This window comes from Globicephala melas, chromosome 6 (genome assembly GCF_963455315.2).
Source record: "Globicephala melas chromosome 6, mGloMel1.2, whole genome shotgun sequence".
Lineage (NCBI taxonomy): Eukaryota > Metazoa > Chordata > Mammalia > Artiodactyla > Delphinidae > Globicephala > Globicephala melas.
In genome coordinates, this window is record NC_083319.1 from 66,611,354 (window position 1) to 66,625,208 (window position 13,855).

The window sequence follows — 13,855 nt, forward strand, 5'->3', positions numbered from 1 at the left end:
TACAAACAGGATATTATGGGCATGTTTAGGACACCATCATCCTTCTTTTGCATAATTCTTGAAATTTACATACCAAGGCTTCTACTTCTGTCCTCTATTAATCTGGGTTCTCTGGAGAAATAGAAACAATAAGATATAATCCTTTAGTCTTCCCTAATGAGATATCATTATTCTGAAATACGTGTGTGTGTGTGTGTGTGTGTGTGTGTGTGTGTGTGTGTGTATAGAGAGAGAGAGAGAGAGAGAGAGAGATTGATTGATTGATTTACTCTAAGGAGAATTGGCTTATATGATCACATGATTATGGAGTCTGAGATGTCCAAGATCTGTAGTCGTCAAATTGGAGATCCAGGAGAGCTAATGGTATAGTTCCAGCCTGAGTCCAAAGGCCTGAGAACCAGGAGAGCTAATGATGTAAGTTCCAGTCCCAGTCTGAGTCTGAAAGCAGGAGACCAGTGTCCCAGCTCAAAGACAGTCAGGCAGAAAGAATTCTTTCTTACTCAGCCTTTTATTCTGTTCAGGCCTTCAGTGGATTGGATGAAGCCCATCAGATTGGGGAGGGCAATCTGCTTTATTTAGTGTATTGATTCATATGTTAATTTCATACAGAAACACCCTCACAGATACACCCAGGAACAGCCATTAACCAAATACTGGGCAGTCAAATTAACATAAAAAATTAACCATCACATATCCCATTCAGTAGTAGAGCAACTCCACTCATTTGCCCCCAAAAGTCTGTGAGTCTTTTTTAGTTCCTTGTTTTTGGCAGGAAGGAGTAGAGCAATTCAGACATTTTTAGATCTATTCTCTTCCACTTCTTAAATTTCTTGTTTCAGAGAGTCTCAGAAACATTATACTAATTTATTTCCTCATTCCTTTTTTCTAATAACTGCTCTCTTGGATGAGGCCTCAAGTTTATTTTTAGAGTAAAATTATTTTTCACACAATTTCTTTTTCATTTATATTTTTTCTGTATTCTTTCAAGTTAATTGATGATAATTGTGAATTTCAAATGATTGTTTTCTTTCACAGATTTGCAAGATAAGGGAAAAATGGGAGCAAATTTTTTTCTTTGCATTTTATCATTTGGTAGGAAAGGATTTCTTATTTTAAAGGAGCAAAATAGCTGAATGAAAAAGGCACTCTAATCAGTAGCATTTAACAAAAGGAATGGGTAAACAAAACATGTATATTAAAGCAACTCCAAGGAGAGTAGTTGGGCCCAGGGCATTTTTAAATTTACAACCTGACTTTAGTAAATGTAACTCATATATAGTGAAGACAGAAGACCTGTTTCTATCTTCTTGATTATTAGGCTATAGTATTAATGCTATTGCTATTACTCAAGCACATGTGAGTATAAGGTAAGATAGGAATTAGTGGTGTGTTTGTGTTAGTTTCCTAGGGCTGCTGTGACAAACTACCATAAACTGACTAGCTTTAAAAGAACAGAAATGTATTGTCTCAAAGTTCTGGATGCTAGAAAAGTCCAAAATCAAGGTGTCAACAGGGTTAGTTCCTTCTGAAGTCTGTGTGGGAAAATCTGTTCCATTCATCTCTCCTAGCTACTGGTAGTCTCAGGTGTTCCCTGGCTTATAGATGGCCTTCTCCTTGTGTCTTCACATCACCTTCCCTCTATTCAAGCCTCTCTCTGTGTCTAAATTTCTCCTTTTTATGAAGACCAAACATATTGGATTAGGACCCACCCTATCTCATTTTAACTTGTTTATCTCTATAAAGATCCTGTCTCCAAACAAAGTCACATTCTGAGATAATGGGGTTAGCACTCCAACATATCTTTTAGGGAGAGATTCATTTCAACACATAACAGTGTCTTATGGTTTTTAAAATACATTGGGATCATGGAGCTCCTTTTGAAGACCATTCCCCACTAATACACGTGGAATTTTTGTCATGGTCTTTCCCATGTTGGTATTCTTTTGAATACTGCTCTTCAAGAACCTAATGGGAACATGGCAGACAAAATGTTCCTTGCTTAAATATGTGAGCAATGGATTAACGTTTTTCTATTTTTGTGATCCTTTAACATACCAATGTGCATTGTGAATCTATAGGAAGGTAGAGATACATTATTTATCAGATTTACTTGATTATACCTATTAAGATTTCCCAAAAGACTGTTGCTCCATGGAAGATACTGTTGGAAACACTAAACTAAAGACAAAAGGCATGATCATGGCATGGTAGGTAGCTTTAGGGTCCCAAGTTGATCACCAAGGTGGATTGAAGGGAGGGAGGGAGGAACAAAGAAATTTCAGGAGCCTATGGTACATATGTACATAAATTTTGATACATTGACATGCTCTTCATGCATATTATTCTAATACTATATATTATAATAAAATATAATTGTATAAACATTAACATATTGTCTTACTAAGCTCTCTTCTGTGGCTAGTTGTACCTGTTTTCAAGATGGGCAACCAATGTTGTAGAGTCAATAGTAATAGAAGAGATGAAAGTTCTTATTATAAAAATCTCACCCAATTCCAAATCCTGAATTCATGGGTGTAGTGAATTATAAAATTTAATTTGGAAACAGTGCATCAGAGCTTTATGAAATTCTTACTATCCTTGCGATTACTAGTGCCATGAATCTCTGCTTTACTGACTTTCAATTGACTTTTCAACTGACTTTTTAATTCATGAAGTTTATACATTCTGCTGAAATTAGACATCCATGGAATCCTTGGTATTCTATAAATGTTTTTTTCTTAACTTAAGAAACCTTGCTATCATACTCTGAAGATTGAGCCACTGTTTTATTAATAGTGTACATGTTCTTAGTTTGCTTTATGACTGTCAAGAAACCTTTGAGCAAACGATGATTTGATCAAGAATCATTTCTGTTCTTATCAACTCAGAAGTAGAATTACAAACATCATTGAGAAAAGTCAGTTGATGCAACTTTACTATTTTCTAATATTTTAGTCATTGAGACTTGTTTGTACGCAGAAGTTAGAGCCTCTAGTTTAGCTAGTTTAATTACAAAATACATAGAAGTTACTCTGTAAATATTTTATTGAATGATCTAATAAATCGACCTAGTTCCGTGACTGTCCATGGGATATTTTTGGCTTGCTGACTTTAGAATGCAGGCTTAGTAGTTGTGGCGCATGGGCTTAGTTGCTCCGCAGCATGTGGGATCTTCCCGGACCAGGGGTCGAACCCATGTCTCCTGCATTGGCAGGCAGATTCGTAACCACTGTGCCACCAGGAAAGTCCATAAATAGCTTCATTTTGAAGATGGAGAAATTGAGACACGTTGAATTTAAGCAGCTATGTCAAGGTAAAATTTAGTAAGTTTGAGCAGCAGGAGTTGAACTTTTATCAGCACTTAACACCCTGCATATAATAGGTTATTAATATATGGTTCTCCAATTGAAACAAACAAAATTGAATTCTGTATCCTGAATTTTTAACCATAGTATTAAACCATGCTACTTTTTATCAAGTAATTATGCAGTGGCTGTGATTTATATCTTCTAAAACTCTTTAGAATAACATTTATTCTAGTTTCCCCGTCAGTGATGCCGTTTTCATGCTTTTTCATCAAGCACTTCCATTTCCATATGGCATACATACTACTCGGTACACACAGGGCTCAAATATGTCCTAATAACTACTTAAGAGAATTATTGAAGTTTTCCTACTAGATATATATTCAAAGTATAATGGCAACATATAAATACTGTTGAGACAGGTAAAATTGCAGTAAAATAATGCAGACTCTATAAGGTATTCACTCACTGTTGGGATGAGAGACAGATAGTCAATGAAACAGTACATTTGCCTTCTAAATGATAAGGGCATCACTGTTAATACTTGGGAAGAGGACAGAGTAAAAAGCTCACTTTTGCTTTGAGCCTCTATTGGGCAAGCACAGTGCCAGGGGCTTTACCTATATGTTAGTTTATTTAGTTTAATTGTCATAATATAGATTTCTGTGTTCTTTTCCATATTCTATAGTAAAAGAAATTGAATGAATTTAAATAGTGTTCTTAAGATTATGGTCTTACTATGATTAGTGTCCTTACACTAATTATATGTGCACTTATAACTAACAAAATAGTGATGCATTATGTGTGGACAAATCCTGGAAAACAAAATTTAATATGTAAGATTGGTTCATAAATACATGTATATATACTAATTATCAAAAGGGAAAGGAATGAAACGAATTTGATGCCAAAATTTTGAGATTACTTAAGTGATTTTTTAAAATGCCATGAGTGCCTCAAATTTATCAAGCAAACCTGTTCTGTGACTTTAGGAATTCTTCTTTTTCTTCTGCTTAAGTAAGTATTACAAATTAATTCATATTTACATACTATTTTCTTTCAAATTTCATACTTAGATTGGTAGCCTTTTATTTGTAACATTATACTAATACTTTGTTCAGACTTGTATACTTGCTGTTTTGGGTTTTACAGAGCCAAGAAAATGATGAGCTAAGAGATGCCCATGAAAAACACAAGGAAAGGCTACAGATGTTACAGACCAACTACAGAGCAGTAAAAGAGCAATTAAAACAGTGGGAAGAAGGCAGTGGCATGTGAGTTACATAGCTCATAAAGCCATTTCCCTAAATATTAAATGGAACTGAGTAGCATCATATAGGTGATTTAATGGCTTTTGTTTGATTTTAAAGAAATTATTTGGTAGTCAGATCTTTATTGAGGATTTTAAAATAGAGAATATAATAAGTGAAAATAGAAATATCTTAGCAATAACTATAGATTTTCCTATCATTTGCAGAAATAATTAGCATAGGTGATTATGAATGATTGTATATATTTTTAATATATATAGAGTAACTTAAAAGTATATAACAAAACAAAAATAGTTCAAATCCATATGATTGAAAAACTACTTTAAATAAATAAATAAAATACTGGTGTTACAATATATATAACTCAAGAAGTATTTAAGTTTTATTTGAAAGACATGAGAAATAGGAAATTCACATATATAGTTAACTATCTTAAAACTACTTCAACCTGATATGCAATTTGAAAATCTTTTCTATCCATCAGTTTGTTCTGCAGCTTATCTGAATGAATTGGCAGTCTCAGTTCAATTGCTCTGAACAGGTGTTCAGATCTTGGTTAGTCGTAAATGGCTCCCCTGTTAACAGTATCAACAGAGGGCAAAGGACTGAATGAGTACAGAAAATCTACTACCCTCTTATCTTTTGAGATGGATCCTTTAGGGCAATGTTGATGATACACATTGGTCTGTTCTACAGAGAAATAGTTTCTAAATTAGCCAGTACTGCACTTTTACAAAAGAAAAATGAACAGTTTGTTTTAGGTACAGAAAATGAAAACGTAAAGGGCATTTGGCATGTTTTATAGGTAATTGTCACATCTGATTTTTCCTTTGAAGAACAGAAAGTGTTTCATATTGCTTTTCAGTAAAGCAATGATAAATCTATTTGTCCTGGATTTAGCCTCTGCTTACCTCACTTTTTAGTAGTCACTGGAAGTTTGAAGACTACTTGCTAACTATCTGATATTCTGATATTCACTGATAACTGCTTGTTTTAAGGTAGAGCACATAAACCACATTCAGATTGGTTGACAGCAAATTCTAGTTGTGTTGATTGCTTATAGTCCTTTTTTGAAACTGTGACATTTCTGCAATGTATGTTTTATTACTAGTAGAATGAATGAGAGAAATAGACCTGAGAATATCATGTGTTTGCTTAAAAGTTTGCTTTCCATAGCAGCAGTTTAGCTTTTTAGGAAATCATGATCTAGGATTTTAATTTCTACATACTTAGGTTTTAGGAAATTCATTGCATAGTGAACTTGATTTAGAAATTTGGTCAATAGATATTTTTAAATTTTATGGAATGTATAAATGAATTTTTATTACACTTTGAACATGTTAAGTAAGAAAGCAATTTCATTTTAAAAATAGGATGGAAATCAGGAAAATAAAGAGAGCAGATCCCCAAAAACTTCGACAAGAAGATTCTGATGCTGTATGGAATGAACTGGCCTATTTCAAAAGGGAGAACCAGGAGCTAATGATTCAAAAGTGAGTTTCTTTTTGTAACAATGTCTACTTAGATAAACATTTGAGAGAAATTCTTTGTGTCTGAAAGGCCATGAGAGAAATTCCTTATAAAACTTGGAAAATGAAATAATCTGGTTTGCCTGTAAAAGTGAGAAAAAAAGATTAGCTTTTAAAATATATATATGTATAATGCAATAACAAGTTGCACATTTGCTAGCTCTAGCTGAAACTGTATAATATGATCTAGGGATTGTGTTAATTAATGTGGCTCTCATCTGTTGGAGGTGTCGCTCTTCATTAGCCTGTATTTTAGACACTGCCGTGCTTCATTTTTGGAATGAGGTGGAGAGGGGATAACCTAGCCAGGCATCCTTGTTTGATCTCCTAGATACATACGCAATGCAGAATGCCTGAGCTCTCTTGGTTCCCTGCCCTGTCCTGCTAATCCCAGCTGAGCTCATTATGGTGTAGCCTTGCTGCTACTCTTGGAGCTAGAGCTGTCCAAGCTAATTACTGGTAGCAGCAGAACTGCCTGTTAAAGGTCTGGTATGGATCTGCTAACATGGTCCTTGGCGGTGACCTGCAAAAGACACGAGGGAATTGCTTTCTTTATTGCTGTGCACTGCCTGTCCTTTGGGCTTAATGCTGATCCCTCCACATAGGTCTTTTAGCTGCCCTAAGTATAAAACTTGATGAAGGATACTCATATTTTAGAAAACATACAGCTTGCTTCCTTGATCTTATAATTCACAAGGTATTATATTCAGCTTGGCAAAGAAAGGACACTTTTTTTTTTTTTAACAGAAAGGAGTTAGACCAGCACAATTAGCCTCTTGCTACTTAACTATTTCTTCATTTAGAGTTAAATTTTTTACACTCAGACCATGGAATTTTTTTGAAGGCTGGATATCTTTTAGATTACTAGAATTTAGTATCATGTGGCATAATGTGATTAAATATTATTGAATTTTCATAGCTGTAAATTAGAATCTTATTTTGCATACTATATAATAACACATGTAGCTTTAGATTACCACCTTTTCCATGCAATGCTAAACTTTTGAAGAAATGATCATATCAGTATACATTTAAATGTATACTTCCAATTACCTCAAAGTATACTACGTTCTATTAGTATTAAATGTTTGATGCTGATAATAAAGTTTCTTATCTTGAAAATTTTTGTAGATTTTATAGATTTGTCCCAAATATATTCCCTGATAATTTTTGATAACTTTGTTGAGATATAATTCACAAGCCATGTAATTCACCATATAAAGTGAACAAGTCAGTGGTTTTTAGAATATTCGAAGAGTTGTGCACCCATCATCACAATAAATTTTAGAACAATTTCATTACCTACTCCCCCAAAAAAGCCCCACACAGTTTACCTGTTACCTCCATTAATTCTTCCACTGCTCTCCACCCCTTAGCTAACCACTAATCTGCTTTCTGTGGGTATAGATTTACCTATTCTGGACATTTCATATAAATGGAGTCATATAATATGTGGTTCTTTGTGACTAGCTTCTTTCACTTAACATAATATTTTCATAGGGTTTATCTGTGGTGTAGCATGTATTTGTACTTTCTCTGATAATCTTTAGTGATCTTTTTGTCTCCAAATACAAAAGTTAATTTTGGACGAAATAGGTGAGAAACCTAATTAACTAGTTGCAAGATCTAATCTATTCAAAAAAAATTCAAGCAGAGGTTAGTTGTAAGTGGTGTTTATTTGAGGTTTATTTTGCTCATTAATGAAATAGAACTAAAGAAAAAATAATAAAGCCTTTTTAAGGAAGTTCGGGAACGGTTAGAACCCTGGTCTGTTCACCCAGCAGTATGCGTATGTTACAAGTAGCTCTGTAAATTAGATGCTAAGAGTCATTAAAAGTGTGGATTTTTTTCCCCCTGAAATTCATTTAAATTTATTAATGTGATAGCCATTTGAAAAATATTTATTTTTCATATCAGTTTTAATTTATTAAATAATAGTGAAGTTTGAGGTGATAACCTTGAAGAGTGCTAAATAATTGATATAAACTTTAAGTCATATAATAATGTTTTGGGGGGTGGATTATTTTGTGAAACATTTATTCAGTTAAGAAATGTGTTTGAGTTACTGCTGTGTGACAGGCATTCTGCTAGGTGAATGAAATGAGAACATCAGACAAACTTCCTACTCTCGGAGTTTTCTTGGGAACGTTCTAATGAAATATAATGTTAAAAATTAAACTAGAAATATCATGATGAAACAATAAGAAAGGAAACATGTCTTTTTATTCATTGAAGTTTGTTTACTGATGACAGAATTTTTTTTTATTTATATATAGTACATTTTAGCATACAGTTTTTTGAGTTGTAGCACGTATAGTGTTATAGATATATTACATATATCTATAACATGCACAATAGATTCAAGTAACTATTACCACAATCAGGATACAAACTAGTTCCATCATCTCAAAAAATGTCCTTGTCCTACCCACTTGTAGTCACATCCTCCCACCATCCCTAGAACCTGGCAACCACTGATTTGTTCTTCCTCCCTATAGCTTTGCCTTTTTTCAGAATGTTATATGCATGGAATCATATAAGCTGTAACTTTTTGAGACTGGCTTCTTTCATTTGGCATAATGCCTTCGAGATTCATTCATGTCGGTTTGTCCAGTTCGTTCCTTTTTCTGCTAGATGGTATTCCATTGTATAGATGTACCACAGTTTGTCTGTCTGTCTCCTGAAGAATTTTTGGGTCTTTTCTAGTTTTTCGCAACTATGTATAGTTTTTTGGTATACATAGTTTTTTTTTTTTTTTCCCTGCGCCACGTGTCCCAGGAGATCCTAGTTCCCCGACCAGGGATTGAACCCGCGGCCCCTGTGTTGGAAGTAGGGAGTCTTAACCACTGGACTGCCAGGGAAGTCCTATACATAGATTTTTGTGTGAACATAACTTTTTAATTCTTTAAGGTAGATACCCAGGAGTAGAACTGCTGTGTGTATGGTCAACGTATGTATAACTCTGTAAGAAACTGTCAAACTGTTTTCCAGAGTGGCTATACCATTCTTATTCCTACCAGGAATTCATATGAGCCAGTTGCTCCACATTCTTGTCAACACTTGGTGTTGCCATTTTTTTTAAGACCATTCCCGTAAGTGTGTATTGGTATTCTATTGTAATATTAATTTGCATTTCCCTAATGGCTCATGGTAATGATCTTTTCACGTGCTTATTTGCTGTCTTTATATCTTCTTTTACGAGTGTCTCTTCAACTCTTTAGCTCATTTTTAAAAGATTGATTGGTTATTAAACTAATTAAATAATACTTGTTCTTTATATATTCTGTATGCAAGAACTTAATCAAATATATGATTTGAAAATATTTACTCCCAGTCTGTAGATTGCCTTTTCATTCCCTGAACAATGTCTTTTGCATGACAAAATTTTAATTTTGATAAAGTCCAACTTACCAATTTTTTTCTTTTATGGATTATGGCTTTGATGTCATACCTAATAACTATTTTTCTGACCTGACGTCACAAGTATTTAGCCTATGTTTTCTTCTAAAGAGTTTTATATTTAGCTCTATGATCCATTTTTTAGCTAATTTTTGTATAAGGTGTGGGTTATAGGTTAAAGTTCATTTTTTACAAAGATATATGCCCAATTGTATCAACATCAGTTTTGAGAAGACTATTCCTTCTCCAATAAATTGCCTTTGTAACTGCCAAATATCAGCTGACTATATTTCTGCCGGTCTATTTCAAGACTCTTTATTTTATTCCATTAATATGAATTCCTAAACTTTTGTGAACCCCATACTGTCTTGATTTCTGTAGCTCTCTAATAAGTCTTGAACTCAGTGTGAGTCAAATAGCTTTATTGTTTTTCAAATTGTTTTAGCTTTTCTCATCGCTTTGCTTTTCCATAAAAGTTTTACCTATAAAAATAGGTTTAAAAATAGCAATAACTACCAAAATCTTGTGGGAATTTTGACTGGAATTGTGCTAAATCTATAGATTAATTTGGCGAGAATTGACATATTAACCATGTTGAGTCCTCTATTCTATGAATACTTAATTTGTTGAGATTTTCTTTTATCAGTGTTTTGTAGTTTTAGCATGCAGATTCTGTATGTCTAATACTGTTGTTAGATTTGTACAAAAGTATTTAATTTTTGGAGCTATTACAAATGATATTATAAACTTTAGTTTTAGTTTCTACTTGTACATTGCTAGTGTATAGAAATAATTTACATTTTTACATGCTGACATACCTTGCATTATTGATATGTTACAGCTAAGTCTACTATGTTATTATTTATATTTTCTGTTTGTTTCCTCTGTTTCTCTTGTCCTCCCTTCCTGTGTGTTACTTGAACATTTTTTTAGAATTGATTTTTATTTATCTATAAGGTTTTGGATTATATCTCTTTGAATAAGTTTTTGTTTTTTGGGTTTTTTTTAGTGTTTGCTCTCAGTATTTTACACACATAACTTATTATACTTTATTGGTGTCAACATTTTACCACTTCAGGAATGTAGCAATCTTACTTCTATCTGTGTGCTTTTACCTTCCTCCCTTTATAATATGTTGTCTTAACTTTTGTCTCTAAATACATAGAGAAACCTATTAGTTGATGTTACAATTTTTGCTTCAGCTGTCAAATATTATTTTAAAACTTCAAAGGAAGGGTAGCCTATTATATATTTTTCTTTTCCCAAGTTTTCTTCTTTTATCATTTTCTTTCTGTTTGAAGAGCTTCTCTTTAGACCTTCTTTTAAGGTAGGCAACAAATTCTCTAACTTTTCCTTTATCTAAAATGTTTTCACTTCACCTTCATTCGTAAAGGATATTTTCACTGGATAGAGAATTTTAGGTTGGCAGTTTTTTTCTTTGGCACTTGAAGGATGTACCACTTCTTTCTGGCCTCCGTGGTTTCTGATGACAAATACACTGTTATTTGAATCATTGCTCCCTTAAAAGTAATACATCATTCTAACTGCTTTCAAGAATTTTTCCTGTGTCTTTACTTTTTAAAAGTTTCATTTTGACATGTCTTGGCATGAATTTCTTTGGGTTTACTCTTCTGTGAATTCTCTAAGTTCCTTGAATCTCTAGGTATGTGCCTTTTGTCAAATTTGGGAAATTTTGGTCATTATTTTTTCAACTACTTCTTTCAGCCCCACATTCTATTTCTTCTACTCTGGGACTCAATTGACATAAATGTTAGATCTTTTAGTATTGTCCTACAGGTCCCTGCGGCTTTGTTCATTTTATTTTTCAGACTATTTTATCTCTGTTGTTCAAATTGGGTAATTTTTATTATTCTATCTTCAAGTTCGCTGATTCTTTCCTCTTTTGTCTATCACCTCTGCTATTTAGCCCATGCAATGAAGTTATTTTGTTTTGTTTTGTTTTTTGGTTATTGTGATTCTTAATTCTAAAATTCCCACTTGATTCTTCTTTATTTCTCTTATTTATTTGCTGAGACTTTCTGTTTTTTTCAAGATCATTCATAACCGTTCATTGGAGCATTTTAATCATGGCTACTCTAAAATTCTTATCAAGTAATTCTGACTTGTGTGTTATCTTGGTGGTATCATTTCTTAGTTATGGTTTCTCAATCAAGTTGAGATTTTCTTTGTTCTTGGTATGATAAGTGATTTTCAGTAGTCTCTTGGACATTGGAGTATTATGCTTTGAGACTCTGGATCTTATTTAAATCTTTTACTTAGCAGATCTCTGATGACATCATGCCTGAGGGAGAGGGTCACGTTATTGCTGCCTGGAAGAGGTGGGAGTCTTAGCTCCTAACTTGACCTCTGCTGACATTACATTGAAGCGGGTGTGAAGGAGTGTCTCATTACCACTTGATGGGCATGGGAGTCCAGGCTTCTCACTTGGCCTTCATTGTTAGAGAGAGCAAGGCTGTTTTTTTTTTTTTTCGGTACGCGGGCCTCTCACTGTTGTGGCCTCTCCCATTGTGGAGCACAGGCTCCGGACGCACAGGCCCAGCCGCCATGGCTCACGGGCCCAGCCGCTCCACGGCATGCGGGATCCTCCCGGACAGGGGCACAAACCCGTGTCCCCTGCATCGGCAGGCGGACTCTCAACCACTGCGCCACCAGGGAAGCCCAAGGCTGTTTTTTTGTTTTTCTTCCTCTAGTGGTATATGGCTAGAGTAGGGGTGGTTATTGTCAATAAAATTTCTGTCCTGTTAGTCTGTCTGTCCCTTTCCTGGTTCTTTGGCTTGAGAGAGCAGACTTTCCCTGAGACATTTTGTTTGTGTCTGTTGGCGTTTCTGGGTCATGAGTTTCTCCAGTACTTAGTTTCAGATATTTATGAGCAAAGAAGAAAGCCAGGGAACTTATCACTGTGAGTTGTTTTTCTTGTGCTGTTCCTCTACTCCTAAGGTCCCTATCCTATTCTTCTTCTTTTCTTTGCCTTTCAGAGTCTTCTTGCATTTGTTTTATGTACAGATCTTCCTCAGCTATTGCTGATGTTCTGTCCCAATAAACCCATAATAAGTTTAAAATATCATAAGTTAAAAATACATTTAATATACCTAACCTACCTGACATCATATCTTAGCCTAGCTTACCTTGAATGTGTCAGAACACTTACATCTGCCTACAGTTGAGCAAAATCATCTCACACAGAGCCTATTTTATAATAAAGGGTTAAATATCTCATATAATTTACTGACTAGTGTACTGCAAGTGGAAAACAAAATGGTTGTATGGGTGGAGAATGGTTGTAAGTTGTAAATGGCTGTTTACTTTCATGATTTCATGGCTAGCTGGGAGCTGCGGCTCTCTGCAGGTGCTGAGCATCATGCAGGAGTATTGCACAGCATATCACTAGCCCAGGAAAAGATCAAAATTCTAAGTACAGTTTTTACTGAATGCATATTGTTTTTGCACCATTGTGAAGTTGAAAAGTCATTGTCAAACCATTGTAAGTCAGGGACCTCCTGTATTGTGTTCAGGGTTTTTATATTTAATTAATGGAAAGAATAGGGATAAATACGTCTACCCCCTGTCAGCAACAAGAAGTTTCAGCTGTTTTTTCTATAGACCAGGCACTCTTATTTTTGTGGCATACAGCAGGATCTAGTTTAATAATACTCAGTCCTGATGTTTAAGGAGTAAGATTTATCCCTATTTATACAGTAATAGCTATCTTTAAAATATAAGGCTAGAAAACATTAAAAGAAGATGTCTACTAAAACTACTTTTAAGACAAATTTGAATAGTACTTCTAAGAGCAATCTTAAAAATTGAGTTAATTTTTCAAGACCCTGATAAAAAATTCTGTGGCAACTGTAAATCCAATCCATTCGTAAAAGTTGAGTTAACTTTTCAAAATCCTAATAAAAAAAATTGTGTGGCAACTCCAAATCAGGTTTTAAAATATAATTTAAAATGACACTACCACTGACCTATATTACAGGTGTTTTTACCACTGAGTATGGTCAGAGTTATTTGTTGGGGCTGTAGTTTGGAAATCTGAGGGCTTGAGAAATTTTCATGGAATATAGTTCCTATAATAATTCATTTAGATTTATAAAATACATCTACTTATTATATCATAATGATATCTTAAAAGACTAAGAACTTATTAACGTATGAACTAATAAATTGGCTGGTTCCTTCGATATTTATCTAACAAATACTCATATCTTCATTTATTTATGCATTCAATATTTAAACAATATAATTTAGAACTAGGCACTAAGCTAGGAACTGAATACGCAATGTTGTACTGAAGAGTACTAATTTCAAACTCTAACGAGGTTTATTCTAG

At 34.0% G+C, this 13,855-nt stretch overlaps 1 protein-coding gene across 4 annotated transcripts in view; it reads left to right on the forward strand.

Moving 5' to 3' along the window:
• CNTLN (centlein) overlaps positions 1-13,855 on the forward strand; it is a 331,593-nt gene that overhangs the window by 184,542 nt on the left and 133,196 nt on the right. For all 4 annotated transcript variants that reach the window (XM_060300962.1, XM_060300963.1, XM_060300964.1 and 1 more), the window contains 2 exons: positions 4,458-4,579; positions 5,950-6,069. In XM_060300962.1, the coding sequence (XP_060156945.1) occupies positions 4,458-4,579; positions 5,950-6,069 (242 nt within the window). The remainder of the gene's footprint in view (positions 1-4,457; positions 4,580-5,949; positions 6,070-13,855) is intronic.